Raw genomic sequence first — 27,483 nt, 5'->3', positions numbered from 1 at the left:
TAAATCTTTTGTGATTTTTAAAATTGGACTCTGCACTTTTGCTTGCCTAAGCTCTAAACTCTTTACAGTCACATCACACTGTACTTCATGCTCTGCTTGCTGTGAGCTAATGCTCAACTATAAGTATCCTGTATGTTTTTGGATGCTCTGCTATATTTTTAGGTAGTTTTTCCAAACGGTCACTTCATTACTTTTATCTTCTGTGTAAGGCTGATTCAAAATGTCTCTTCTTCTTCTTCACCACTTGGTTCTTGGGGGGCAGTTTAGGGGTCGGTCTTATGTTCAGGCTGGGGAAGGAAGCTGCTTATTATGAAGGCTGCTCTCCCCTTGGGAAAAATCTCATTATGGACCAATATTGTCTCCACAAAATTGTCATCAAAACGTAGATTTGTATCCATCACTACCAAAGTAAGCCTTTCCTAGCCCCATAACCTATGTCAAAATAGGTAGGGCTCATTCCCATTGTAACCTGTGTTTCTTGTGGAGCGGAGTTTCAAGCTTCAAAGTGGCTGTTTTGGATTGATTTACTGCATTCTTATTTCTATGTGTGATTTATTATAATTTATAATTGCTTTAACCTTCCTCCACACTTGCCCTGTTCAAAGGTGTTTTGAGAGTCAAAAATGCTTGAGAATGAAGTGAACAGGCATCTTGTTGTACCACCGTTGCAACAGTGATGATTTCCAGTTTAATTGAAAATGGCAGTGAGTCTGCCCATAGCAAAGTATCCGTAATGAATCAAATTTCATTTTAATTATTTTAATACCCTATAGTAATACATAAACAATGTGACATGCTGCTTTTTTTCCTTCCGTTAACATTGAATTCTTCCCTCTCTAACTGGTATCTAAAAAGTGATTTTTCTCATTTGCAGAGTTTTGCATTAGATGGTTTGGTGAATATAGTTGGTGGCTGCTGTGGGACCACTCCAGCACATATCCGGTAACTTCACTTATATATTAACTGTATAATGTCCTCCCTAGGACCTTAAGATCGTCTGGGGAGGCTCTGCTCTCGTTACTGCCTTCGTCACAAGTACATTTGGAGGAGACGAGAGACAGGACCTTCTCGGTGGGGGCCCCTTGGCTGTGGAATGCCCTCCCTATAGATATTAGATCGGCCACCTCCCTTTTAACATTCTGGAAAAAAAAGTCAAGACGTGTCTTTTTGAGCAAGTGTTTCCAAATGCAGAGTAACTGACATAGGAAAATGGAACGACTAGACAATGAGACTGGACAACGTTTTTAACAAAAAGAAACTATGAATTTATATTTTATTGATTTGTTTAGTTTTCATTATATGTTATGTTTTTAATTGTATTTATGATATTGTAAGCATTGAATTTTACCCTGTTAACCGCCTTGAGTCGCCTACGGGCTGCAAAAGGCGGTATACAAATACAGTAAATAAATAAATAAATAATCAAAGTGGTTATTAGGGTATATTGTAGTACAATTGAAGATTTTGACCGTACTTAGAGACATTTTCATAGAACTGCAGAGTTGCAAGAGATCACAAGGACCATCCAGTTCAGCCATCCAGTCTCTATGTTAAAAACTGTAGAAAAGGAGACTTCACCACATTCCAAGGCAACATATTCCATTGCCAAACAGCTTAGTCTTTGAAGCAGCAGAAAACGGTCTTGATTCATCTTTAATATGACATTATTTCAAATATTCAAATATGTCTATCATATCACTTAAACTTAAACGTCTCTTCCACAAAGTTAATGTACCCAGCACCCTAAGTTAATGTACCCAGCACCCTAAGTTAATGTACCCAGCAGCCTAATGGCTCATAGGGCTTGGTTTCCAGGACTTTTACCATTTTGGTTGTCCTTCTCCAATTTGTCAATATCCTTCTTGAGTTGTGATGCCCAGAACTGGACACAGTATTCCAGCTGAAGTCTATCCAAAGATAAATAGACTTATACTAATATTTCTATCAATCTTTTTACGATACTCCCAACGACGCAGCTTAGAACTACATTGACTTTTTTACATACTGCACCACACTTTTGATTCATGTTGAGCTTGGGGTCCACTAAGAATCCTATAGCCCTTTAACATGTCCTATGGTCAAATTAGGTCCCTCTCATTCTATTTTGGCAGGCTGGAATTTGAGAGAAGGTTATTCATATTCTTAAGAAATAATTAGCACCTTTTTACTGTAGGTATTATGTAAAACTGTACCATGGGATATATCTGACCTAGTTCTTTGGTAGCAGTGGTTATCCCATCCTGCTGATGTACCTTCACAGAGGTGACAGGGATAAGAGCTAACTGGTCTCTCTCAGCCACCTGTGGAAGTTTTTTCACCAGATGTACTGCTGGCATCATTCATTACACCCTTCAGAAAGTTGCATGCATGAGGCTGCTAGGAAAATAATCTGTGGCTAGAGGATTGTTATGAGGGATGAAAGCCTGTATTCAGTATCATAATCTGGAGTTGAAATAAGCGGTGCCTGAAGCAATGAGGCTTCATTATACTATCCAGTTGCTGGATATTGGTTGAGGCACAGCCACCAGAAATAGTCCACAAGCAGACTGCAAAGATGAGGCTTGGACCATGAACCATCTCCAGAGAACTTCAGTTCATTGTGCTTTAGGCTTGATACCTTTTATTCACGATTCAAAGAACTTCTGTGCCAGTTGTGGAGGATGTTGATTGGGCAACGCATGACAGCACAATGTAATTAAGTTAAATAAATAATTTGTTTACCTAGAGCTGCTTTCATGAAGTGTTTTTCAGCACCTCCATATCTAGTTAATTGGAAATTCTCACTCTTTGGCTGATGGGAAGAGCTTAGCCATTTCCCTCTTGTAATAAAAACTGATAGGCAAGAGCTTAAAGAGTTTATGAGCGATGGAGGTGGGCGGAGGTGGAAGCAGAAAATGAAAGATGATGGGATTATTGTGGTAGTTTTTTTTTTAATATCCCTTAAGAATGTATTGAGGTAAAGAGTGGCATTACTACCCCAGAGAACGAAAAATACAGCACAGACAATATAATGACTCTTTATTGGCTCATCCACTCCATGCTATTTGTTGACAGAAAAATTTGAATATATGAACAAAACACAGTCATTAAGAAAGAATACTGAAATATAAGCGTGCTCTGGTGAAAGCTAAATCTTAACAAAAAACAAAGGAGGCAGCCTTCTTAAAAGTAGTCCACAAGGGACTGACTATTGGCTTAAGTCTCAAAGCTCTGCTTCTGTGGCTTTACCATCAGAGAAAAAAAATGATATATGTGTAAAATAAAAACATACAAACAAAATCATACAGCACTTTTCACAGGTTTGGCTTCTACAACGGAAGATGGCAGAGGTAGAAATGTTTTTCTTATATACTGAAGTTCTGTTAGTCCCTGTAATGTTTGCAGATGGATGGATATCTCTTCACCTGTGAGTTCCTTCCTGGAAGACTAAGAGGAGAGGAGAGCATAGTAAAAAAAAAAAAAAAACAACAACCCAAAACACACAAATGTGTTCATTTGAATTCCTTCTTGTAAAGCTCTGTGCTATAATTGTCTGTGTTCCTGTTTTGTAATGCAGGGAGATAGCTGAAGCAGTGAAGGGATGCAAGCCTCGCATACCTAACTCCTCTTTCTCAGAAGGCTACATGTTGCTGTCAGGTGAGAAGACTTGATGTCTGTCCAGACATCTTGATCTGCACTCATTTGAATGTATTTAGAATCCTTCTTTACAGCTGCTTTCTTCCCCTTGGAGATGTCAAATGCAAAGACAAAAATAGGTGAAGTGTTACAATACCCTCTCAGCTGTAGAGTGTACTTTGCTATTATTTGTTTATAAAGTAAATTCTGAAATGCCAAAGAACTAGTATGGTGTAGTGATAACTCTGAAAATCAAGGTTTGAATCCTCACTCAGCCATAGAAAACCACTGAATGATCTTAAGTCACTCTCTCTCAGGTCAAGCCTGGTTATTAAAACTGGGGCCAACCTGGAGCAGCTATACTCTGGACTGGTCCCAGATGTGCCAGATGCACCTGACCAAACCCACAATGGTACTGTGTTGGTATCTAGTAGATCCAGTGAGGCTGGAACTAGATCTCCCTTGCTGGACCATCACCTCACTTTCCATGTTGCCACTGCCATTCCAACTAGCCACAAATCTCCATCTGATCTCTTTGCCATTGTGGGTGCCTCTCTTGATGAGACCAGCAAGAAGGCAGGAGACCGCAGTGATGGTGACATAGGATGAGCCATCCCCTTTCCCAGTGCTATTTTGGACAGCAGATTGTGCTGAGTTGGACCTGTTAGAGCTGTCCAGAGTGCCACACAATCCTGAGAATACTCTAGAGTTTCAAGCAAGCTTTGGAGTATCCCCTAATTTTTAAGTGGGATAAAGTCAGAGTAAAGCAATAAATAAATAAATAAATAAATAAATAAATAAATAAAATCTGATGCTTTCTAGAAGTTGGCAAACATCATAGGGGCAGTTAGTGGATTGGTTTTCTTCTTGCCCCATAGACTTGCCCTCAGCCTCAGGGAAAGGAAAATCAAACTACTGTACAAATTTTGCCATAAGATGAAGTAATGAAAAACACACAAAAACAAACACTGCCATAGGACTTCATGCTTACATTCTAAGTGCACATTCTAAGTGTCGAATTGCTGGAGACTAGTACTATTCTATTCATCTCATAAATTTAGATACTGATTATAATATGGGGGTGGGGATAGAGCGGCTTTTGGTAACTGGGCTGCTTTGGGGATTGCAAAAGTAATCCTAGGAGTGACATACAGCTTAAGGATACACTTTGCACACTCTTGATACGCAAAGACTATCCATGTAGAACAATATCAGCTTTTGTTTTCTTTATGTAATAATCATATGTGTTTCTTTCTATTCATTAGTTTTAATGTTTTTATGCTTTTTAATCTTATGTTTTAATGTATTTGTTTATTTTTACTATATGTGTGTTTAATGTTTTATGGCATCGAATTGTTCCCTGTTGTAAGGCTGCTTTGAGTCCCCTTTGGGGTGAGAAGAGTGGGATATAAATACTGTAAATAAATAAATATATTAAAAACTTACTTTCTAGGTCTAGAACCATTCAGGATTGGGCAGTATACCAATTTTGTCAACATTGGGGAGCGCTGCAATGTTGCAGGGTCAAGAAGGTTTGCTAAGCTCATCATGGCAGACAAATATGAAGTAAGTTTACTTTAAGATGCTAGATTGGATTTTACTCATCACATTTGACATAATATAATCCTTCCATGTATGTAGTTTCTTCTGGATAAATAACCAGGATGTTATCTTTCCAGTGATCTGAAGTGCAGCCTCTAGAGATGAAATAAACAGCTTGTAATAAATTGTGAGTCCTCTTCTCTAATTGAGATTAGATAATCTAAATTAGAATCCTACTGGAGCTACACAGTTTTAGGAGTTTTTGTGACAGGAGTGAGTTGCAATTTTTCAAGTTGCTTCTGCTGTGAGAGAATTGGCCATCTGCAAGGACATTGGCCAGGGGATGCCCAGATGTTTTGATGTTTTATCATACTTGTGGGAGACTTCTTTCATGTTCCTGCATGGGGAGCTGGAGCTGAGAGAGGGAGCTCATGCAGATTCAAACCTCTGACCTGTTGGTCTTGAGTCCTGCTGGCACAAGGGTTTAATCTATTGCGCCACTGGAGTTGCACCACTAGGAGTTGGTGGCAGGAGGCAAAAGGCCATGGTGCTGTGAAATGGGAAAGGATTAAGACACCTAAGTACATTGCTGTCTGCTGTCAGACAGTACGTTGCTGTCTGTCTTCCCTCACCACTGTTACTTTGACACTGGAGAAGATGTAACTGCTGGCATAGTATAGCAACAACACAATTATATATTAAAACAGTTTTGCATGTCTTATTGGTAACAGACTTTAAATTAGTCAAAGCAGGGCAACTTCTGGGACATGAATTCTTCAGTTGTGCTTGAACCTTTACAAGAGAGGAATAGGAGAGTGATTCTTGACTACTTGGGTCCAGATGTAAACAGCTTGAAATGAAGTAAGAGTGGTGTTTGGGAGAAAAGGGGCAAAATGGATGGAGAAACTATGTGGGTAAGAGGTCAGTCATGGGGATCTTTCATCAATTAATGCAATAAATGTTTTCCCAGGCACTATTTTTTAAACATAATATTTGGTATCGGCAGTAGAAAGAATAGAGTTGGTTCCTCTGTCACAAAAAAGAGAAGCAGCTCAATATGTTCCAGCAATTTTAAAATTCAAAAGTAGGAGCATGCACATGTGAAGTGAACAACCAGATCAGGTAAACTTTGCATTTAAAACATTTTGAACCTTCTGGAGACCATTGAAAGCCTTTTCTAGGGTTTACTTTTATTAGAAGGCAGCGAGACTTCCTATATTGTTATGATGTCGGTTTGGGTGTCCAGACTTGCTAGTGGTGACTGGTGGTACAGACTTATCTTCCCTCTTGTTTTCTTCTACTGTTCATGCATACTCGGTAATGCATGAAGCAGCTGTTGAGCTTGGTTGTATCTTGGATCGGCTATAAAAGAATACAAGTGTATCTTATTTCCATTTGTAATTGAATTGCTCACTGCAGACATGATGATGCAACCCAGCACTAAAAACCGGAGATCCTTTGGGGGTCTCTGAGCCTACTGATAATTGCACCCATTACTACTGTTTTGCTAGATTTGCTGTTGCCGAGTTGCCCAATGGGATGGGAACATATGCTGAACAAATGTAGTCAACTGATATAAATAATACTGGAGCAGTGTGGGAGGAGGCCATGGAGAAGCAGCCTCCACACTACTCTGATAATGTGCCAGTTGGAGCTCTACAGGAAGTAAAATAGGACTGTTTCACGCCAATTGGAAGCCTGAGGGCAAATTAAAATTTTGTAAGTTGATCTGAGTGCCTTTGTAGCTGAGGAGGGGGGGTTAGGTAAAGATTTCCCCTTGACATTAAGATGTGCCCAACTCTGGAAGGTGGTGCTCATCTCCATTTCTAAGCTGAAGATCCGACGTTGTCCGTAGACACCTCCAAGGTCATGTGGCCAGCATGACTGCATGGAGCATTGTTGCCTTCCCACCAAAGCGGTACTTATTGATCTAGTCACATTTGCATGTTTTGAAACTGCTAGGTTGGCAGAAGCTGGGGCTAATAGTGGAGCTCCCCCAGCTCCCTGGATTTGAACTGCTGACCTTTCAGTCAGCAAGTTTAGCAGCTCAGTGGTTTAACCAGCTGCACCATCGGGGACTTCTGAGGAAGGAGTAACCATTATCTAAATAAATAAATAAATAAATAAATAAGGCATTGTATAAATATCTAAAACCCTGTCTGAATGAACCAATTTGTAATGTTAGAAAAGAGGAAACATCTGGAGGTATAAAATTAGATTAAAAAATAGTTAGAGTTTCATTCTCAGGGAAGGTGTTTATTCTCTATCAACTACAACTCTGGAACACATTAGAAGGGGAAAAAGGTATTTGTATGAAGCCTAACTACTTTTTTGTTATGATCAATTGCAGGAAGCACTGAGTGTAGCCAAGGCCCAAGTGGAGATGGGAGCTCAAATTCTGGATATCAATATGGACGATGGCATGCTAGATGGGCCAAGTGCCATGGCTAGATTCTGCAACTTCATTGCTTCGGAACCTGATATTGCTAAGGTTGTATTTTGCAGCTGTTATAATATATGTGCTTGTAGTACAGGGTGAAGATTCTTTTTTCTTTCTCTTTTTACAAAAATGTACAGGCAGCCCCCAAATTACAAACATCCGACTTACTAACGACTCATAGTCAATAATGGGGGTGAGACAACAGGAAGTGAAATCTACCCGTAGGAAGGGAAGTTCATTCCAGAATGAGTTATAATGGGGAAAAGGTGTCTTCACTTAAGCTTTCTCAGCAATCGTTGTTTCTACAACAAGCCAAATTTTTCAAAATCCAATTGTCACAGGGACAAAAAGTGAGGTGAAATATTCTGAATAGGGGTGCAGAAAGCAAAATGAACACCACAGGAGTTTCTTATCCTATGTTATTCAGAGCTTATATATACAGTATATACATTTGGCCGGAGTTACACTTTAAAATGTTCTGACTTACATACAAATTCAACTTAAGAACAAACCTATGGTGTCTTTCTTGCTCATAACTTGGGGACTGGCTGTACTAAACTCTATAGCTGCACAGGATGTTCTGGCCCTACAGGTTTGCTCACTTGTGTTGTATGGTCTCCTTGTGCACTGATACTTGTAGCAATGTAAGACTCACCAAAATAAGTGTTTGCAACTGATCAGAAGAAGGTCACGCTATAACCCTGATCCTAACCAAGTAACTATGGCATGCGAATGTTTTTTGAGATTGGAACATGGAGGGTTGCAGTTCTCACCTGTTACAGCAATCCTTTGGAATTAAAAACAGTCATCATGCTGCTGCTGAAATGAGTGCCCCCGGAAAGCAGGATTGTTGCTTTCTTACTTCTGAAGGAGCTAAGTTCCTGCACAGTTCTAATGCAAAGTGTTTGCTGTGAAAGGTACTAAATTAAAAGCCAGACAATGACTGAATCAGCACCAGAATCTTATTTTTAAAATGAAATTAATGGACTTTCAGTGTGAACAACTCAATTCACTTTCCTACCAGTGCACTCTTCATATATACTTGTGCATTCTAATATCAATAGAAGAATCCATAGGCTAATGACTGCGTTTTTCTGGCAGTCTTGAGCTTTAGTGAACTACCTGCCACCTCTGGCTGTGTAAGATGGATGTGAAGAAAGGCAAGAAATGAAATTGTCATTGACAGAATATACATTTTCTTATTAGTTTCAGCCTGAAATGTCTTTTCGTTTTGCCCAATCAACTGGTGCATGCCATTTGGAATTTGGCAGGATATTGATGTGCTCACTGTTCTCTCTCTGGCTATCTTTTTAATATCCTTCATAAATCTAAATGTCTCTTCCAGCCAAATATTGATGTAACTGGCAATAAGAGTTTTCCAGAGGATATTATGCAAAAAGCATCTCAAATTCAGCTCTAGGAAGGCAGTGCAATCTGTGCCCATATTCAATACAGACATGCTGTGAACTACGTATAAAGTGTCTTCTTTCCATTTAATACACGTACCAGACTCAAGACCTGAGGGCTGAATCCAGCCCACTATGTAATTTTATGTGGCCCTCCATATGCTGGACCCTAACACCCTTTCAACCTAGTCCTGTATTCCTGATCATTAGCCATCATGATTGGAGCTGATGGAAGTTGTGAATGTTGCAGTTTGCTCTGTTTAGTCAAGAGAGCGGTGTTTAAATTTAGATACAAGGCTTCTGGATATGATGTCTGACTTTAAAACGTCCTTTAAACTTTCCCCACAAGTGCTGTTGCGTTGCAGTTCCCATTATGCCAGTCAAACTCAAAACTCATGGGAGTGTCATTTAATAACATCTGAGGATCCAAACTGTGTCAAAACTAAATAGCCCTGACCACTATGTGTGTGTATGTGTGTGTCTGTTGTGTGTGTGCATGTATAGTTGAGAATCTGTGGATTCTCTGCCTATGGATTCAGTGGTTCTTTGAAGGCAACCATAAGGCTGATGTGGCCCTCAATGGAAATGTGTTCGATACCCCTGCCTTAATAGAAATCAAAGTCCTCCGTCTTGGTGACTTTGCGTTAATGCTTTATCTTATTATCTCTGGGATAAGGATATTATCTCTGGGATAAGGATATCCCTGTCCACAGGTTTGCAGATAAAAAGAAGTAACATGAAGTAAAAAAAGTCTGGGAAGGAGAAAAGCAAAAAAAAAAAAAAAAAAAGGCATTAGATTCTTAGTGGCAAAATTAAGCAAGTCATGGAGTAGGTTGGAAAGCTGGTGGTGACCGCAACAGTGATAGGCATTCACTCGAATGAGAGGGCTTCTTTGTGGAATTGGATGCCGACAGAAAAGGAGAGATCTATGTGCTGCCTTTGAAAGTGGGGGCCCAGACTATTCTGGCTTCTTAGCTGATTGAAAATTAGGTCTTAAAGCATACCTCACATTAATCTAGTGTGGTAATAAGGATAGCTATTTCTGATGTCAGCTGGTATGGTGACAAGATAAACTGTGTCATGGCATATCTCCTTTATTTCTGTGGCAACAGCACATATCAGCTCTTAAGAATGCTATCTAGGAAGTCATGAATGCAGAGCTGCATGTAATTGCTAAGTGATTCTGTGTTATATCTATCAACTATACACATGAAAATTATGATTTTTTGTAATGTTTCCTCTTCCAACAACATAGAAAAAAGAATTGTGTAGCCTTTTAGAAGTCAAAGAACCAACTCGTGGTGTTCCTCACTCTTGACTAGGATGCCTAAGGTTTTTGGGAGTTGTAGTTTAACACTTGCTGAGCAATTCTCACTCCTGAAAGAGAACATGATGATACTTCTATGACATATTTTGCCTTTCAGATATATTTGAAACAGCATATCACCAGTATTGTTTTTGTTTTCTGTTTTAATGGTGTTCACCCTTTTATTTTTGGTCCACTGGTATCAGGTGCCACTTTGCATTGATTCATCCAATTTCACTGTGATAGAGGCCGGGTTGAAGTGTTGTCAAGGCAAATGCATAGTGAACAGCATCAGTCTGAAAGAGGGCGAAGAGGATTTCCTTGCAAAAGCCAGAAAAATAAAGAAATATGGAGCAGCTGTGGTGGTTATGGCCTTTGATGAAGTGGGTCAGGTCAGTGCTGTTTGTTTTTTCCTTAACATGCCTGAGATTGGCTTTCTAGGACAGTCTGAAAAAGTTGTTCTTTGGACTGCAATGCCCAGAATCCTTAAACTTGGTGCTTGGGGAATTCTGTGGCTTATTAAAAATAATATCCCAAGGGATGGATTGGAACATTTTGTCTCATTTGTAGCCTAGAATGGTAAAGAAGCTGTGAGTGCACAGCAAGAGTGCCTGAGAATAACTCTCAACCCCGGTTAAGGAGAGAAGGATTTTGCTGAGTTCAGGGTTCTTTATGAAAATGCTTTCTAGAACTAGCAACAAAACAAAAATGCATTTTGTTTCAGAGATCTGTTTTCTGTAGCTTTGGTAAAGAAAGCAAGCATGTGAATAGTGTAGAATTATGCACAATTAACATGACATGCATATAGTTAAAACAGTTGTTGTCAATATGTGCTTTCAAGTCATTTCTGGCTTGTGATGACCGTATGGCAAACCAGTGGGTTTCCAATTCCAATTTCAAACCCTGGTTTCCAGAGCCATAGCCCAGTGTTCAAAGCACTGCCCCCCGATTGCTCCCAATTTAAGCAATATACTGGAACGACCAGTGGTGCACTGGGTTAAACGCTGAGCTGCTGAACTTGCTAAGTGAAAGGTCACAGGCTCGAATCCTAGGAGCGTCGTGAGCTCTCGCTGTTAGCCCCACCTTCTGCAACCTATCAGTTTGAAAACATGCAAATGTGCATAGATCGCTAGGTACTGCTCTGACGGGAAGGTAACGACAGTCATGCCGGCCACATGACCTTGGAGGCGTCTATGAACAACGCTGGCTCTTCAGGTTATAAATGGAGATGAGCACCAACTGGACTTAATGTCAGGGGAAAACCTTTAACTTTATCTACTGAACCAAACCCTGAGGGAATAGCAATTTCATAGAGATGTTGAAATGAACTTCTTCATGAAGCTGACAGTATAAGAAAAAAAATGTAAAAGCGTTGTTCCTTTTTTGGATTTCTACTAACCTATGCCCTGCTCCAAATAGCTTCATTTAACAGGCAAATCTTGGCAGATTAGTTCTGTCCAGGTCTATCAAGACCACAGGTCTACGTTATTTCTTTAGTGGTTCCCTTGACTGATTTCTCAGTAGGCTTGGGGATTGTGTACCCTCCAGATGTTGGATTATGACTCTCCCCTGACCTTTTTCATGGGGACAAGAAAGTGGAAGATTTGCATGCTCCTCCATGTTATAATCTGTTTGGTCCATGATCTGTTTTCAAACTTCCAATACAAACCTTTGATTCATTTTACATAGCATATTTACAACCTGAGATAAGTGAGAAGTATGAGGTCAGCTAGTGTTGCTACCATATTGTAGGAACAACATACTTTCCTGGCCCTTAGGTTGGCTCTAAACCTGAAGATGTTATAGTTTTAGCAACATTTAGAAATTCTCTTCTGACATTAGGTCCCAAATTTATTTATTTATTTATTTATTTATCGTATCAGGAGTGAACCTTAAATACAATACAACAGTTGTATTGTATTTTAAAACAAATGGCAAAGTAAACCACAAAGTTTGCAAAATGGCATTCTCATAAATGTGCTTTGACCAGTAGCTGTCTACTTGGAGTGCCTCTGGTGTTGCTATTAGAAGGTCCTCCATTGTGCCCCAAAATTATTGAATGAATCAGACAAATGCAATGGTGATGTTAGCTCTGGTGTTACTGCCTTTGCATATGATATCTGAGTACTTTGCAGAATTATGTAAATGTAATGGTGTGTGTGTGTGTGTGTTACTTTGTATCTACACTCTTAATTTAATTTATTATTTTTCAGGCTACAGAAACCAAAGAGAAAATTGCAATCTGCACCAGAGCCTACTGCCTCCTGGTGAACAAAGTGGGCTTCAATCCAAATGATATCATTTTTGATCCAAACATTCTGACCATAGGTACTGGAATGGAAGAACATAATTTGTATGCAATTAATTTTATCAATGCAACTAAAACCATAAAAGTGAGTCCAGGAAGTTCTTTAATATCTAGCTTTTGGTTCTTTTCTGGCAGTATTTGGCGAGAGGGGCATAAAGACACAAAGAGAATATAAACAGTCATCTAACTAAATTGAGGAACTCTCTGTACTGAACTGTTTTCTCAGCTTTACTTCCAGTCGCAGAAATAGCAGCCTAAAAATATTACTGACTATTGCTGTACTGTAAATATATTTACAGTAATTAAATAGAACAATATTCACAAAATGTTGGTAGTTAGCCGAAAAGTCTTTACCCAGACTGATTTAATTAGGGCAAGCACCAGTTTTGTCAACACAATTCTAGTTTGTCCTAGAAACAGGATATTCTTCATTCTGTCTAGCATGTGTGCCTGTATACACACCCATATATGTATCTTTGTGTTTGCATACCCATGCATATAGAACAAAAAATTGTTATTACCTAATTATATTTTTTTAGCTTCTGTTATAGTGTTATTATTTCTTTCTTTAATATTGATCTTCTCACTGTGAGATGAGATTTAATGCAGCTTACAAAAATACTAGAAAAGCTAGAAATTGGATAGAAAAAACCTAAATACAGTTAAATAAGTTCTATTAACAGTGTCAACAGTGAGATATGGCAACCAAAAAGCTAATGTGATGCTAGGCTGTGTAGTTAGGAGTATAGGAATGTATTTGTGCCATTCTTGTCTTCTTTGGTTAGAACTCATCTCGAATACTGTGCCCAAATTGTATCACTTTGTTTCTCTGATAATTATGTTCCCAAATCTGATTAATCTTTTAGATTGGATAATGCTACCTATTTAGACAATCCCATCCTAGGATTGTCTTTCTTCCCAGGCTAAAAAAAATGTATTGATAGTTCACAACTGGTAGTTGTATCCACTTGAAATCTATAAAATTAAGAATGACCTGTCAAAACCGTGCTGGAAAGGATGGGAGTAAAATTGGAAATTGGCTGTGTATGATTATCATGTCCCATAACAGTAAATTTCTGGAAAAATACTAAACAAAATACAAGGGCAAAGAATGCATTAGGAAGAACTATATTGTTAGTTGCCATATTTGAAAACAAAAATGAAAGTTTGCTAGATAAAGACCTTGTAGCCCTGTTGCTAAAGAGACTGCAAGATTAGAAATAGTGACATCATGGGAAACATCCGAGGAACTTTCAATATAAAAATGGAAAAGAGTTTGCCCCAGCATTTTAATATAAAATGAATAAAAGAAGAGGAGAAATTAAGAAAAAATTCAAGACATTTGGAAATCTTTTATTATTTGTGCAAATTGCGTGAACTCTGGATTTAATTTTCTGCTGGGGAAAAAATGTATTCTGGATGTTATCTTATAACATCACCCAGTTAATAATTGGGGAGATATGTTAGATGTACAGTTTTTTTCGTGTTTGGCTTAGAGAACAGAAATCTGAAAAGCAACATAGCAGCCATCTTTAAATGGCTGAAGGAATATCATGTAGAAGAAGGGGCACCGGTGGGGTGGACTAGAATTCCCTTGTAGTCCTTTTTGTTTCTGTGACTCTGAAATCCCATGCTGTTTTAAAAGTGTAAAATCACTTCGAAACAGAACAAGGTTAAAAATACAACTCAGAAACACACCACTTGAAAAATGACTTCTGCAACCAATTAATCACTTAAAGCCAAGGCAGTTAAAAGGAAGAGTAGTTGCATTTATCTCATTGATCCTGACCCATCCACTCCTTTGGGATGTGATCCTGCATTGCCCTGGCAGATTGCAAGTTTCCACCAGGTATTGCTCCACATACCCTTGACCTACTTGTTTTCAGTCTGGATGCCCCTCACCCCCACCACTTCCTGACAATTATGCAGTGCCAATGGAGAACAGGAGTCCTGAAAATCAGATCTAATTTTGAACAGCTTCCAAATTTTCCTGCAGGAAGAATTATCTTAACAGGAAAGATACTAGGATGATTTTATGTAACACAATGTGGAAGACAAACAGCCTTGAATGTGAGATATGCTATGTTCTGGAACAGCTGCCAATTACCATTTCCTTCCTATCTGTTATGATATACTTCATTCCTCTGCCAGTAAACAGGCTGAGGAATGTGTGTCTATTACTTTCTCCTCTGCTTTTTCTTTGCTGTCCATATACTGCAGCAGCATGTTATCTAGTAGCTACTTCTTCTCTGTCCTTGAGAATGCAATTAATGAATTCACTAATTGCTCTTAGGTTTCTAATAAGAAAGTATATTGTGTGACGTTTTATGCACTTGCTGATAGTGATGCTGTTGTTGGCAGGAAACTCTTCCTGGAGTGAAAATAAGTGGTGGCCTTTCCAATCTATCCTTTTCCTTCCGGGGCATGGATGCTATTCGAGAAGCGATGCATGGAGTTTTTCTTTACCATGCAATTAAGGTAAGACAGGCATCTTGACAGAGTAGTCTCTGGGCAGGAGACACTTGTCACAGGCATGCATTACCTTTCCCCCCTCTCCTTTTAAATTCTTTTTCTTAGTGTGGAATGGACATGGGGATTGTGAATGCAGGAAATCTGCCAGTGTACGATGATATCCATAAGGAGCTTTTGCAGCTTTGTGAAGATTTGATATGGAGTAAAGATTCAGAGGCAACAGAAAAACTTTTGCGTTATGCTCAGGTAACTTTTACATTTTTCATACATGAAAAATAAATGCTCTCTGAATTTGTCCGTCTTGATGGATGGCATTTTCTATCTGCATAGATTCCAAAAGTTCTCTTAGGAATTCAAACTAGGAAAAAAAAATCCTGTATGCATATCATCCTGTTATATTTATTTCATTAACAGACTCACAAGATACAGCAAGAATAATATTGCTTACTTGCTTAATTTGGTATACAAACCTGTTTCCCAACAAGATATGGTTTCTGACCAAGTACAAGCCACAGTTTATTTATTTATTTATTTATTTATTATTTCAAACATTTGTACCCATCCTTCTCAAGTCTCTTCCCCCCCCCCCCCCGGGGGGGGGGGGGAACGACTTCAGAGCCAACACTTAAAAAAACACATTGTAACAGAACATTACATATTAGATAAAACATTAGGTTAAAAATCCATTTAAAACATTATTATCAACCGTATAGCCATATCCAAGTCCAATTCAGCATCCAAAGACCCAGTTCAAAGCCTGTCCATTGTCACTTCTCATGAACATTGCAATTGCTGTCAAACCTGCTACCCAAATGTCTGGTCCCAAAACCATGATTTGAGCTTCTTCCTGAAGGAAAGGCGGGATGGAGCTGACCTAATTTCACTGGGGTGTGTGTTCCACAACTGGGGGGCCACCACCGAGTAGGCCCTGTCTCCCATCCCCGCCAAACGCATTTGTGAAGAAGGTGGGATTGAGAGCAGGACCTCTTCAGATGATCTTAAACTCCGAGGCAGGACGTAGTTTGAAATCATGGTTGTTGTTGGTCTGCAAAACCTTATTTAAATCATGATGTGTAGTAGCATCTGGCCCTGTAGCTTTCTGATCATTTCTGATTCCACCAGCTTCCCACCATAAAACAAAAACTAATGAAAGGGGTGGGAAATAACAGATAAACCAGAAGCAAATCAAAGTTGGGGAGGTCAAGCTGCCATTTCTTCATCTGCTATGCATTTTTGTGGCTTAAACAACAAATTGGTTAAAATAAACCATGGCTTGTTATGATCTTTAAACATAGTCATTATAAAAAGTAAAAGTAATATTTTAAAAGTAAATGTACTCTTTTAATGTCTTTATGTGTACTTCCATGAGACTAAAGTCTGTTTTTTACTGTTGTTATACAAATGTATAGATTTTCCTTATTATATGTGCACTGTTTCCCCACTTACCAGGCTCTGCAGAACTCCTGTTTCTAAAAAAAATCTTAGATTTAAAGCAGAATATTTTTCAAAAAAAAAAATCAGCCTCCCATGTTGCTTTTTTTTTTTAACATAAAAAGGTATCCCTTAAACCAATGGTTCTCAACCTGTGGGTCCCCAGGTGTTTTAGCCTACAACTCTCGGAAATCCCAGCCAGTTTACTGCTCTTACATTTTCTGGGAGTTGAAGACCAAAACGTCTGGGGACCCACAGGTTGAGAATCACTGGTTTAAACAAATGCAAGCTGGAAACAATAGGAAATATTAGGGTGGGTGGGTCACTGAGCAGAAATGTATGTTTTATCTAAGCGTTTGGAGATCCAGTGTTTTCCTTGTGAGTGTTTTTTTCTGGGTGCCATTTTTGAAATGGATTTGTTTGTTTGTTTGAAACATGTGTACTGGCATTTAGAGTTGAGCCTCTACCTCTGTTGTCTCTACTCAGTTTCTGAACAAATTATCTGCCTCTGAACCACATCTGAATGTCTTCTCTGAAATCCTCATTGAAGCAATGTATTGTTTCTATAGTGTGATTTTAGAGTTCAGATGGATATATTTAGGCTATTAAGAAAGTCACCTTTCTTTTAAGTCTGCCTTTTTAGAAATGAGTGTTTTTTGTTTTCTCCTTTTGCATTATTATTGTTGTTGTTATAGAGCAACAATTGTCTTTGAAATGTACTGATCCTAAAAACAAGAGAGCTCCAGAAGACCTTGTTACACTCTAAAAATTCAAGGTGTGCCCCCTGGCTTCATAAGACTAAAAGCTTAAATGTATGAGGTTAGAGGTATACACCATTCCATACTCCCAGTGTTCGCACTTGTCCCCTTGTTCTTGTACATTTCATGACACAAGGCACAAATGTATTGAGGGGACTTCCAGGAATATTTTGATAAAATAGTTTTAAGAAGTCTTCCTGTAACAAGAAACAGGCACGATCAGGGTTAACTAATCCTTGGAAAGCTCTGGATGTATGCATGTACACGTCTTCAAGTTGCCTGTCAATTTATGGTGGCCCCATTCATTTTATGCAATTATCTTATACAAGGAATACCCAGAGATGTTTTCACCAGTAACTTCCTCTTACATACAGTCTGTTTCTCATTGGTAGTTTCCAATTATTAACCAGGGCTGATCGTGCTTAGCTTCCAAGATCAAATGGGATCTGGTGCCTCTTATCACCCTCTGGGCACTCACATTCACATTGCATGTGTGAAGATCAAAATTAGTCGTGTTCAGAAGAAGACTTCCTACAAGAATATAAGTTCAGTGTTGTGCGATAAGGCAGTGATAGTTATTTGACTGAATACTAAATTTCAGTAAGTACTCTGCTATTGAGAACTTTACTCTAAATTTTGAATCTTGTTTCTTCTAGGCAACAAAAGCCCAAGGTTAAAATGTTTTCTTAAAAACATTTGGTATTTCAAAATGGTTTAGCCTCAAAAAAATTTGAGTAATATGTAATTGGATGTATCAGAATTTTACCTCAAGGCAAGAACAAGCTTATGTTAACTTTGCATGGATTCTTCTTGTCTTTTTGCTTAGAAACTCTTAAAGGATGGAGTAAAACAACGACTCCCTTGGTAAATGCCTGTCCGTTCAATTCCAGAAACAGTCAGATTTTTCCCAGGCTTCTCCTCCCAGCTTATAGGGATGGTCTTACGGTTGTTTTTTTTTAGTGTCAGGAGTGACTTGAGAAACTGCAAGTCGCTTCTGGTGTGAGAGAATTGACCTTCTACAAGGACGTTGCCCAGGGGATGCCTGAATGTTTTGATATCCTTGTGGGAGACTTCTCTCATGTTCCTGCATGGGAAGCTGGAGCTGACAGAGGGAGCTCATCTGTGCTCTCCTTGGATTTGAACCTCCGACATGTCAGTCTTCAGTCCTGCTGGCACAACGGTTTAACCCATTGCGCCACCAGAGTTCCTATCCACCGGGGTTCCCGATGTGCTTTCAGTGAAGAGAAATGTTAAAAGTTCCAGCTCATTAGAAGGAGAACAATCTAGATCCCCTAATTTGCAGACCAGAAAGGAAAATAAAGATTTTGTATCCTGTTGCCTTATTAACAGGACATACATACAAACATGGCAGCTGTATGTGAATTCAAGCTATTCTTTCAAAGCAAACAAATACAGATACTGTACTGTTGTGTTCTGAACATTTGGGATTTTGTTGCCTAGAAGAGACAAGACTCAAAATAAGGAGGTCAGTTCTCAGTATCGGAGTGCCGACATTAAGAATGTCAATCTACAGTCTAAATAAACAGAGAACATATAGCAGGTGAGATTATGTTTTATCATTCGTAAGACTGGTGGAGAACTTCTGGGAATGGAAGCTTTCGCATTGGTGCCATGGTTCCCCATCCACCAGTGAATTTTGACAGTGCAGTAGTGGCAGCATACACATTCTTCACTACTTTTGAAGCTAATTTGTACTGGGATAGGTGATACAGGGGATTCATAAACAAGTAGGAATTCATACAGGCGGTCAACCACAGTTTCAGTAATGTATATGCTGAAGGAAAAAATGAAGGAAGGATGAAAAATAGTATGAAGTAAGATAAAAAGCTGTGTGTGAGAGAGAAAGAGAGACTGTGTGTGTGTGTGTGTGAGTGTGTGTGTGTGTGTGTGAAGAGTATAAACATAGAACAAAAGTGGATTCTGTATCCTGGCATTATAAGACTACATATAGTCTCACTAGAAGAGGTAATAATGTTTGGCAAAGGAGGAGGCAGTACGAAATAAGGAGACCATACTCCATGTAGATAGACCCAGTGAAGGAAGCCACAACTCTGAATTTGCAGGAGTGTTGATGACAGGCTGTTTTGGAAGGTTCATGTGTTGATGTAAGCCAAGGCTGACCTGATGGCAGTTATTAACAAAAAAATAGAGGCAGCCTCCATATTCTTTAAGGTTAAAAGTGCAGGATCCTGAGTCCCCCTCAGGGAGAAGGGGTGGACTATAAATAAAGTTTTATAATTATTTATTATAGTTCAGTAAGGTTTTGATTCATTAGTGATCTGTTATGTGACATAGCAAATTGATGCCAACAAGAACTGTACTGAAGCCAAGTTAATTTGTTAAGGTTTAAAAAAATAATTACTCTTTGGCTGACTAGGGATAACTTTAAATTAAATTTCCAGAAATAAGAATCCAATTCTTCATTTCTTATAGCAGATATTTTCCTTTCCTTGAAACATTTATGATATGATGATAAATTGTATGATTCCATTCCTGTTTTAAAAGTAAGGACTTTTTGAAACTAGCAGTCTTTTCTTCCCAAATGTATACAAAAATTTCTATGTATAACATCACTGCTGCTGAGGTGCATGTATGCAGTAATATAGACATATCAACATTGTTGTGGCATTGCTGACTCTAGTTCAGAACACACTAATGCAAAACCATATATACTGTATCATCCATTCATCAATTTTCTACCCAGTCATCTATATAATTATGCCCATGGCAAACAAGTAAATATTAACTCAGCAATATATTTCTAAGTTCAAAGTGAGCAAAATATAATATGTGGAACTAAAAGCTCTTCTTGGACTAGGAGGACATGCCTCATATTGGAATAGGAGAACATTAGTTTTCTGTTCATGTCCTTATTGCCAATCGCTGATTGTGCCAGGGTTAGAGTTTTTTTTTCCTTCCCTGGATTATTATTTTCACATTATTTCAGGTGATATAGCTAGGTTGTATATACTTCATTGAGTAAAGTCTAGTTTAGTTCTTTAGTTGGCTGGTAGAGCAGAATGTAGGGCCCTGGCCACAAGTGGGGCAGGGAAGCTTAGAATCATGATGTGTTGGACTTGATTTTTGTATCATGTTCACTCTTTTTATATGGGGGTTATCTTACACACAAGAGAAGTCCCAAACATGGACTCCAAAAAGAAAATTAAGAAAAACACACCGCATTGTGCTCCCATTTTACAGTAATAGCTGTTGTGGAATGTCAAGCAATAGTCAAAACCAGTGATTTTCAAATTTTGGTCATCCAGATGTTTTGGTCATCAGCTCCCAGAGGCCTCAAGACAACATGACTGATTGTCAAGATTCCTGAGAGTTCAGGTCCAAAGCACATGCAAGTCCATACATTGATAACCACTGTTCTGAACCAACTGATCTCAGTTTGGTGCCCAAGCGTACTTGGAAATGATAAGCAGTATAGTCTTATGTGTCCTGGACCATAAAACCCCCAACTTTGAGAGGAATCAGCCAGAATGTTTTTAAGAAAGCACGGGAAATGCATACACTTTTTCCTAAAGTTAGATGTGGTGGTGATGGTGATGATGATGATGATGATGATTATGATTATTAAACACTTGTAATCTCAATTCAGACACATGCTGAAGGAGGAAAGAAAGTGGTACAGACTGATGAATGGAGAAATAGTTCTGTAGAAGAAAGACTGGAGTATGCCCTCGTCAAGGTGAACTTATTTTCATCTTTACTTAACAAAGCTAAGATATGTTTTCTTTACAAGGTCTTTCTTTCTTGACCATATCATTACCAAATATTTTAAATCAGTAAAAAGAGAATTGTGAAATGGGTTGTATAATTTCTTATCCTTCTTGAGAGAAGAGTTGTCCAAGGAGAGAGCCAGCATAGTGCAGTGGCATGAGTGTTGAATTAGAATCCCATGTTGGAAATGGAAATTTATTAGTTGACCTTGGGCAAGTCAACTCTCAGCAACAGAGCAAAGCAAAGAGAAATGGAGCAAGCCTTGCCAAGAAAATGCCATGATAGCTTTGCTTTGAGGTCGCCATATGTCATAAAAATGCTCACTTTCATGGCTGTAACTTGAAGGAAGAGTTTCCTCTGCCCAAATAGTTCAATTTTTTTGAGGCCCACCCTTTTAATGTAATATGCATAATAAGAATTTGTCAATGTTAGTATAGCTACACTATATTTTTTTTGATGTGGTTTATTTGCAGGGCATTGAAAAATATGTGATTGAGGACACAGAGGAAGCTAGACTAAACAAAGAAAAATACACCAGACCACTTCATATAATTGAGGGACCTCTGATGAATGGCATGAAAACTGTTGGTGATCTTTTTGGAGCTGGAAAGATGTTTCTTCCCCAGGTAAACTAGAAGTAAGCATAGCAGGATATCTTAGAATTACAGACCAAAAGCCTCCTCTGCACTTGGCAATACATAAATAGATAACATAGGCATTAATACCACGTTAGACCAGTAATCTCTTCAACTAAGAATTTTATTCTTGATTGTGGTCTGATAATGAAAATTTGAGGAAGCACTTGCCATACATCAGGCCTAAATATGTCTCCATCTGATCTTGTCTACTGTGAATGACAGTGCCATCTCAGGATTTTCCTTTATAATCTGTCCACTACTCCGGTTTTAACTGGGCATATCAGAGATTGTCTCTGGCATGTGTGTTATTGCTGAGCTTTTGTACTTGTCCATGGAGGAGAAGTCAATTTTACATGTGGAGGCTCTTTCTGGAGTTGCCAACAACTTTACTCCTAATATGGAGAGTGACAACTGAGAGGGGTAGAATTGGCCTATATTCTTCCTCTCATATTATGTTAAAATAGATTATCAAATGCTTGAGTGGAGCTTATGATTGTCCTATGGAAAGAAAAGCATTTTCTTTTGATTCACCCTCAAATAACTGCAAAAGAGTAACTGCAAAAGTTCTTCATCGGGCTTTTTAGGTGATTAAATCAGCGCGAGTTATGAAAAAAGCAGTTGGGCATCTCATTCCCTTCATGGAGAAGGAGCGAGAGGAAATGCGTGCCATGTCCAATAGCACAGAGGAAGAGGCAAGTTTATAATGCTATAATGTCTGGTTGTTTTGAATTATTTTTTGTGTGCAGGTTATTTTTCTGTTGCTTTTATAGCAGTGTCTGTGAATAGATTGATCCATTTTTGTGGGCTCTTAATCACAGCAATGAACAGCTGATGGTAGCATGTAAAATTGGCTTTTTGACAAGTTGCTAATAAAAATAGATATATGGTAACAGTGTACGCTGCTGCGCAGTGATCTGTAACATAAACATTGTTCTTAATTGGTAGGACAGTCATTCTGTTATGCCATTGTTTTTCACCATGCATTTTGAGGGGTCCGTATAGTACTTCAGAAAAATAGGTTCAAGCACAGTGTCTTCTTTCAGTAGGACCATCTCAGCATTCACGGTGCTTATGATTGATAGGAATCAGCATAGTAAACACTAGATATATTTCATGAGCATGTTTTGTACTTCTTTAGGCCCCAAACCACATTACTAAATTTTGAGAAGGATAATGGCCATTTGGAAAAAGGACATCATTGATGAGATTTTGATTGAGCCAAGCTGTTCTGGCATATTGATAGTCACTATTTCCTTCTCCATACTTGTATGTTGTGGACTCCACTTTGTAGCCCCATTGGAGAAGAGCAAACCACAAAAGGGCGGAGTGAAGAAATACCCCCCCCCCCAAAAAAAAAGAAAAGAAAAGAAAATCATTCTTGAAAATGTGCAAAGTCTCCCTGAGACAGACATAAAGAATCTTGCTGTCTTATGGCAAGGTGAAAACATGCCCATTTGCCCATTTACTAGACAAGGAGGAGCCATGTTCGGATTAAAATCTATTGTCCTGACCTATTCATCAGTTGGGGGGTTTGAAGCAGATCAGTTTTCTTCCAAATGTTGATCAAACATAGCCTTATATCACAACACCCCCTTTTTTTTGCTTCAGGTTGGCAAAATATGCTCTGAAGGCTAATCCGCGAGACAAAGTTATGGCAGCACGTGGATGCTTTCTAGAACAAAAGGGTTCCTGTCTATATATATAAATTTGTTAGGGGCATCCAACGAGGAAACAAAACTCAAAAAACCCCCAACGAAACTTAACCAAAATTCCCATGCCCATAACACAACCCACAAGGTACAAACATATCTACTCAAAATGAAAAACAACACAACACACTCACAAAACGGCAAAACAACAAAACTCAAAAATCCCCCAACGAAACTTAACCAAAATTCCCATGCCCATAACACAACCCACAAGGTACAAACATATCTACTCAAAATGAAAAACAACACAACAACACACTCACAAAACGGCAAAAGGATAAAACTCTAAAAAAACCAACGAAACTTAACCAAAATTCCCATGCTCATAACACAACCCACAAGGTACAAACATATTACTCAAAATGAAAAACAACACAACAACACACTCAAAACGGCAAAACAACTGAGCATGCGCATTGGCGCCCAGCCGCAAGTTCCCTGGCGCGCGCACATGCCCTTCCGGCCAACGTTCCCTCTGCGGAAACCATGCCCACTCCAAGCCCCGCCGCGCCGCTTCCCGCACACACACACACCCCTGCCGCACACACACACACAACCCCACACTCCATCACTCCCCCGCCGCCGCACATACACACGCAACCCCACTCCCCCCGCCGCCGCACACACAACGCAACCCCACACTCCATCACTTCCCCCGCTGCCGCACGCACACACGCAACCCCACTCCCCCGCCACCGCACACACACACGCAACCCCATGCTCCATCACTCTCCCCGCCGCCGCACGCACACACGCAACCCCACTCCCCCCGCCGCCGCACACACACACGCAACCCCACGCTCCATCACTCCCCCCGCCGCTGTACACACACACACAACCCCACGCTCCATCACTCCCCCCGCCGCTGTACACACACACACAACCCCATGCTCCATCACTCCCCCACCCCAATCTTACCTCCTTTTACTTCACGCCCCCTCCAAACCCCACCCCGCCCCTTCCCGCCCTGTCAAAATCTAGGAAAGACAGGAAGGAAGGAAAGAAGGAAGAAAGAGAAAGGGAGGTAAAGAAAAAGGGGGAAGGAAGGAAAGTTAGAGAAAGAAGGAAGAAGAAAAGGAAAGAAAAGGAAAGAAAGAAAAGAGACAGCAGAAAAGAAAGAAAAAGGGGGAAGGAAGGAAAGAGATAGAGAAAGAAGAGGAGAAGGAAAGATGGGAGGGAAGGAAGGAAGGAAGGAGGGAAAGAAGGAGAGAAAGAGGGAAGATTGGCCACAGCAACACGTGGCGGGTAAAGGTTGTTATTTCTATTATTATTATTATTATTATTATTAATATTATTATGCTATTGTTCCTATGAGACCCTGGAGGAATGGGAGAGGTGTCAGGTCCCAGAGGCAATGCATTGCATTATTGTTATTGTTATGATGGTGGTAAAATAAAAGGAAATAAAAAGTGAAAGAAGGAAGCAAACAGGGAGGGAAGAAAGGCAAAGGAAGAAAGGGGGAGGGAATGAAGGAAAGAGAGAAGGATGAAACCAAGTAGTCAAAGAAAGAAAGAGGTAGAGAAGGAAGAAAGGAGAGAAAGGGGGAGGAAAAGGGGGAAGGAATAGGTAGGTACCTCTCTTTCATAATAGTCCAGATATCTACCTCAACTTTGATAAGTTTTACTATAGGCCACAGCAACGCGCGGCAGGGCACAGCTAGTTTTATATAAGCTACATGTCAGCTACTTAAGAAAGCATATCTAAATGGATATTTAGTTCCTCTTTTTTTTGGAAAAAATCCTTGAGCGCAATAAAACCTGTGCTGTAGCTGCATTTTTTGTTCCTAACAAGCATGAAAATGAAATAGCAGCAGTTGTTCTTGTAGTTCAAATTGAGACTAGGCTGAGTTCTAAAATGAAATTGAGCATGTTATGCCTTTTTTGACATGTGGGAAGGGAGTGAAATATTCTAATGCAGGCACGGCTACAGGAAAAGACCTATAGCAAGGAATGGTATGATTTCTTTTTAACTTAAAAGGTGTATGTCTATAAAAAAGATGAATACGTACAGCATTATGTTGGTTCTGTATTATAGTTTATTAATACTTGGAGTGTGCTGCAAAGTGCTTTTGCAGGCAAACAAAGAGAGAGAGAGGGAGACAAGGGATGTTACAAATGTGTATTAAAAATGAGCTAGCTTGTGCCATTCTGTCTTAAAGTCAAATACATATCTCCTGGTGTGGTTTCTCTCCAGATTGCCAGAACATTAAAAAGCCTGGTTGTTATTTTTTAGAGTAAATGGTTGTGCTTGCAGACTTGTGCCAGGATTGAAAAGGAAAGCTATTTGGTTTTGTTCCCAGCATTGGAGTGCTCCAATTCATTTAATGCTTGAAAGCTCATTGTTTTTATGTGGGAGACATAGCAAAATCTAATACATGCTGTTTTCAATATTGTAGCATGCTTTTGGGGTTGGGAGCATTTCCTTCATTTTCAGTACTTCCCATTCTGTTTATCTTAGAAGTTTCCTCACTGTGCAGGTGTTTTTTGACCACTCCACTATAGGAATGGATTATTTTTGGATGGTTTTTAATGAACCTGCCTTTCTACCTTAGCTGTGTGAGCCTTCCAGCACTCATGGAGAATGACTCTAGGCTGCATAGTCATTTGGCAAAGCTTCAGATGATCATTCTTGAAATTGCCACATTTTAGAAAGCCAGAAGAGAATAACCATTACACTACATGCAGTACTTCTCAGGCAACACATATATACACAAAATGAAACAATAAAGGGGTTAGAGCAGTAGGCTCAAATTACAAATCATGGTGCAGTGCCATTTGTTTTCAACCCAGATTTGTGCCAATCACAGACAAAGCTAGGGATGGTGATATTGTAGTGAAGAATAAAAGAGTTGCCCATAAATATATCCTGGCTTCCCCCCCCCCCCCCACTCTTCATGATCAACACACACACAAGCAGACACATATTATGAAATTATGGAATTTATAGTTTGGTAAGGTGCAAGCAGTCTTTGGGCAGAGAAAACCTGACTTAACATGCATAATATAAAATTTTTGTTTAGAAATCCTATTCTTATTTTCAAATACAGAAATCCTTAGTAGATCTCCCTTGAAGTGCATGTTTCCTTCAATATTTGCCTTATCCATGATAGAACTTCATCCCAGAATTTTCATGCTTCTGGACACTTTAACCATGTGTGGCTTCAATCCTGGACTCATCGCTGAGCCTGGAACCCCAGGTTTCGGCGGTGACCAGGGGAGCATTCGCACAGTTAAAACTTGTGCGCCAACTGCGACCATACCTTGGGAAGCCTGACTTGGCCACGGTAGTCCACGCTCTGGTTACATCCCGTCTTGACTACTGCAACGCTCTCTACGTGGGGTTGCCTTTGAAGACGGCTCGGAAGCTCCAATTAGTCCAACGGGCGGCAGCCATGATACTAACGGGAGCGGAGCGCAGGGAGCACACAACTCCTCTGCTGCACCAGCTCCACTGGCTGCCGATCTGCTACCGGGCCCAATTCAAGGTGCTGGCGTTGGCCTTTAAAGCCCTAAACGGTTCTGGCCCAACTTACCTATCCGAACGTATCTCGGCCTATCAGCCCACCAGGACCCTAAGATCTTCGGGGGAGGCTCTGCTCTCCATCCCGCCTGCTTCACAGGTGCGGCTTGCGGGAACGAGAGACAGGGCCTTTTCTGTGGTGGCCCCTCGGCTTTGGAACGCCCTCCCCATAGAGGTAAGATCAGCCCCTTCGCTGATGGTGTTTCGGAAAAGACTGAAGACATGGATGTTCAAACAAGCATTCGGTTAATCCGGTGCAAGGAATTTGACGATTAAGGATTGGTAATCATGGACGATGAAATTGGATTGTGATTCTAGTTAAGAGATGCACTGGTTTATATTGGTGGCCCAATATTATGTATTGTATGTTGTTTTTATGCATTTTAAATTGAATATTGTGATTGTTTGCAGAGTTGTAAACCGCGTTGAGTCGCCAATTTAGGCTGAGAAACGGCGGTATACAAGCGCAGTAATAAATAAATAATAAATAAATCCCTCATTTCTCTATAGACAACTACTAAAGACAACCCTAAAGACAACTACTGCCCTGGAAGCTGTGATGCTTTTCCTCTGACCTAAACATTTATCT

General features: G+C 39.6%; 1 protein-coding gene across 1 annotated transcript in view; it reads left to right on the top strand.

Annotated features, from left to right (window-relative positions):
* MTR (5-methyltetrahydrofolate-homocysteine methyltransferase) overlaps window positions 1–27,483 on the top strand; it is an 84,890-nt gene that overhangs the window by 35,767 nt on the left and 21,640 nt on the right. The window contains exons 11-21 of the mRNA XM_060753870.2: window positions 875–942; window positions 3,557–3,636; window positions 5,069–5,181; window positions 7,508–7,648; window positions 10,516–10,701; window positions 12,523–12,702; window positions 14,979–15,095; window positions 15,195–15,335; window positions 20,907–20,996; window positions 21,502–21,654; window positions 22,251–22,358. Of these exons, the coding sequence (XP_060609853.2) occupies window positions 875–942; window positions 3,557–3,636; window positions 5,069–5,181; window positions 7,508–7,648; window positions 10,516–10,701; window positions 12,523–12,702; window positions 14,979–15,095; window positions 15,195–15,335; window positions 20,907–20,996; window positions 21,502–21,654; window positions 22,251–22,358 (1,377 nt within the window). The remainder of the gene's footprint in view (window positions 1–874; window positions 943–3,556; window positions 3,637–5,068; window positions 5,182–7,507; window positions 7,649–10,515; window positions 10,702–12,522; window positions 12,703–14,978; window positions 15,096–15,194; window positions 15,336–20,906; window positions 20,997–21,501; window positions 21,655–22,250; window positions 22,359–27,483) is intronic.

Source organism: Anolis sagrei, chromosome 1 (assembly GCF_037176765.1).
Source record: "Anolis sagrei isolate rAnoSag1 chromosome 1, rAnoSag1.mat, whole genome shotgun sequence".
In the NCBI taxonomy this organism is placed as follows: domain Eukaryota; kingdom Metazoa; phylum Chordata; class Lepidosauria; order Squamata; family Dactyloidae; genus Anolis; species Anolis sagrei.
The sequence above is the reverse complement of the archived record's forward strand: the minus strand, read 5'-3'. Positions and strand labels throughout refer to the sequence as shown.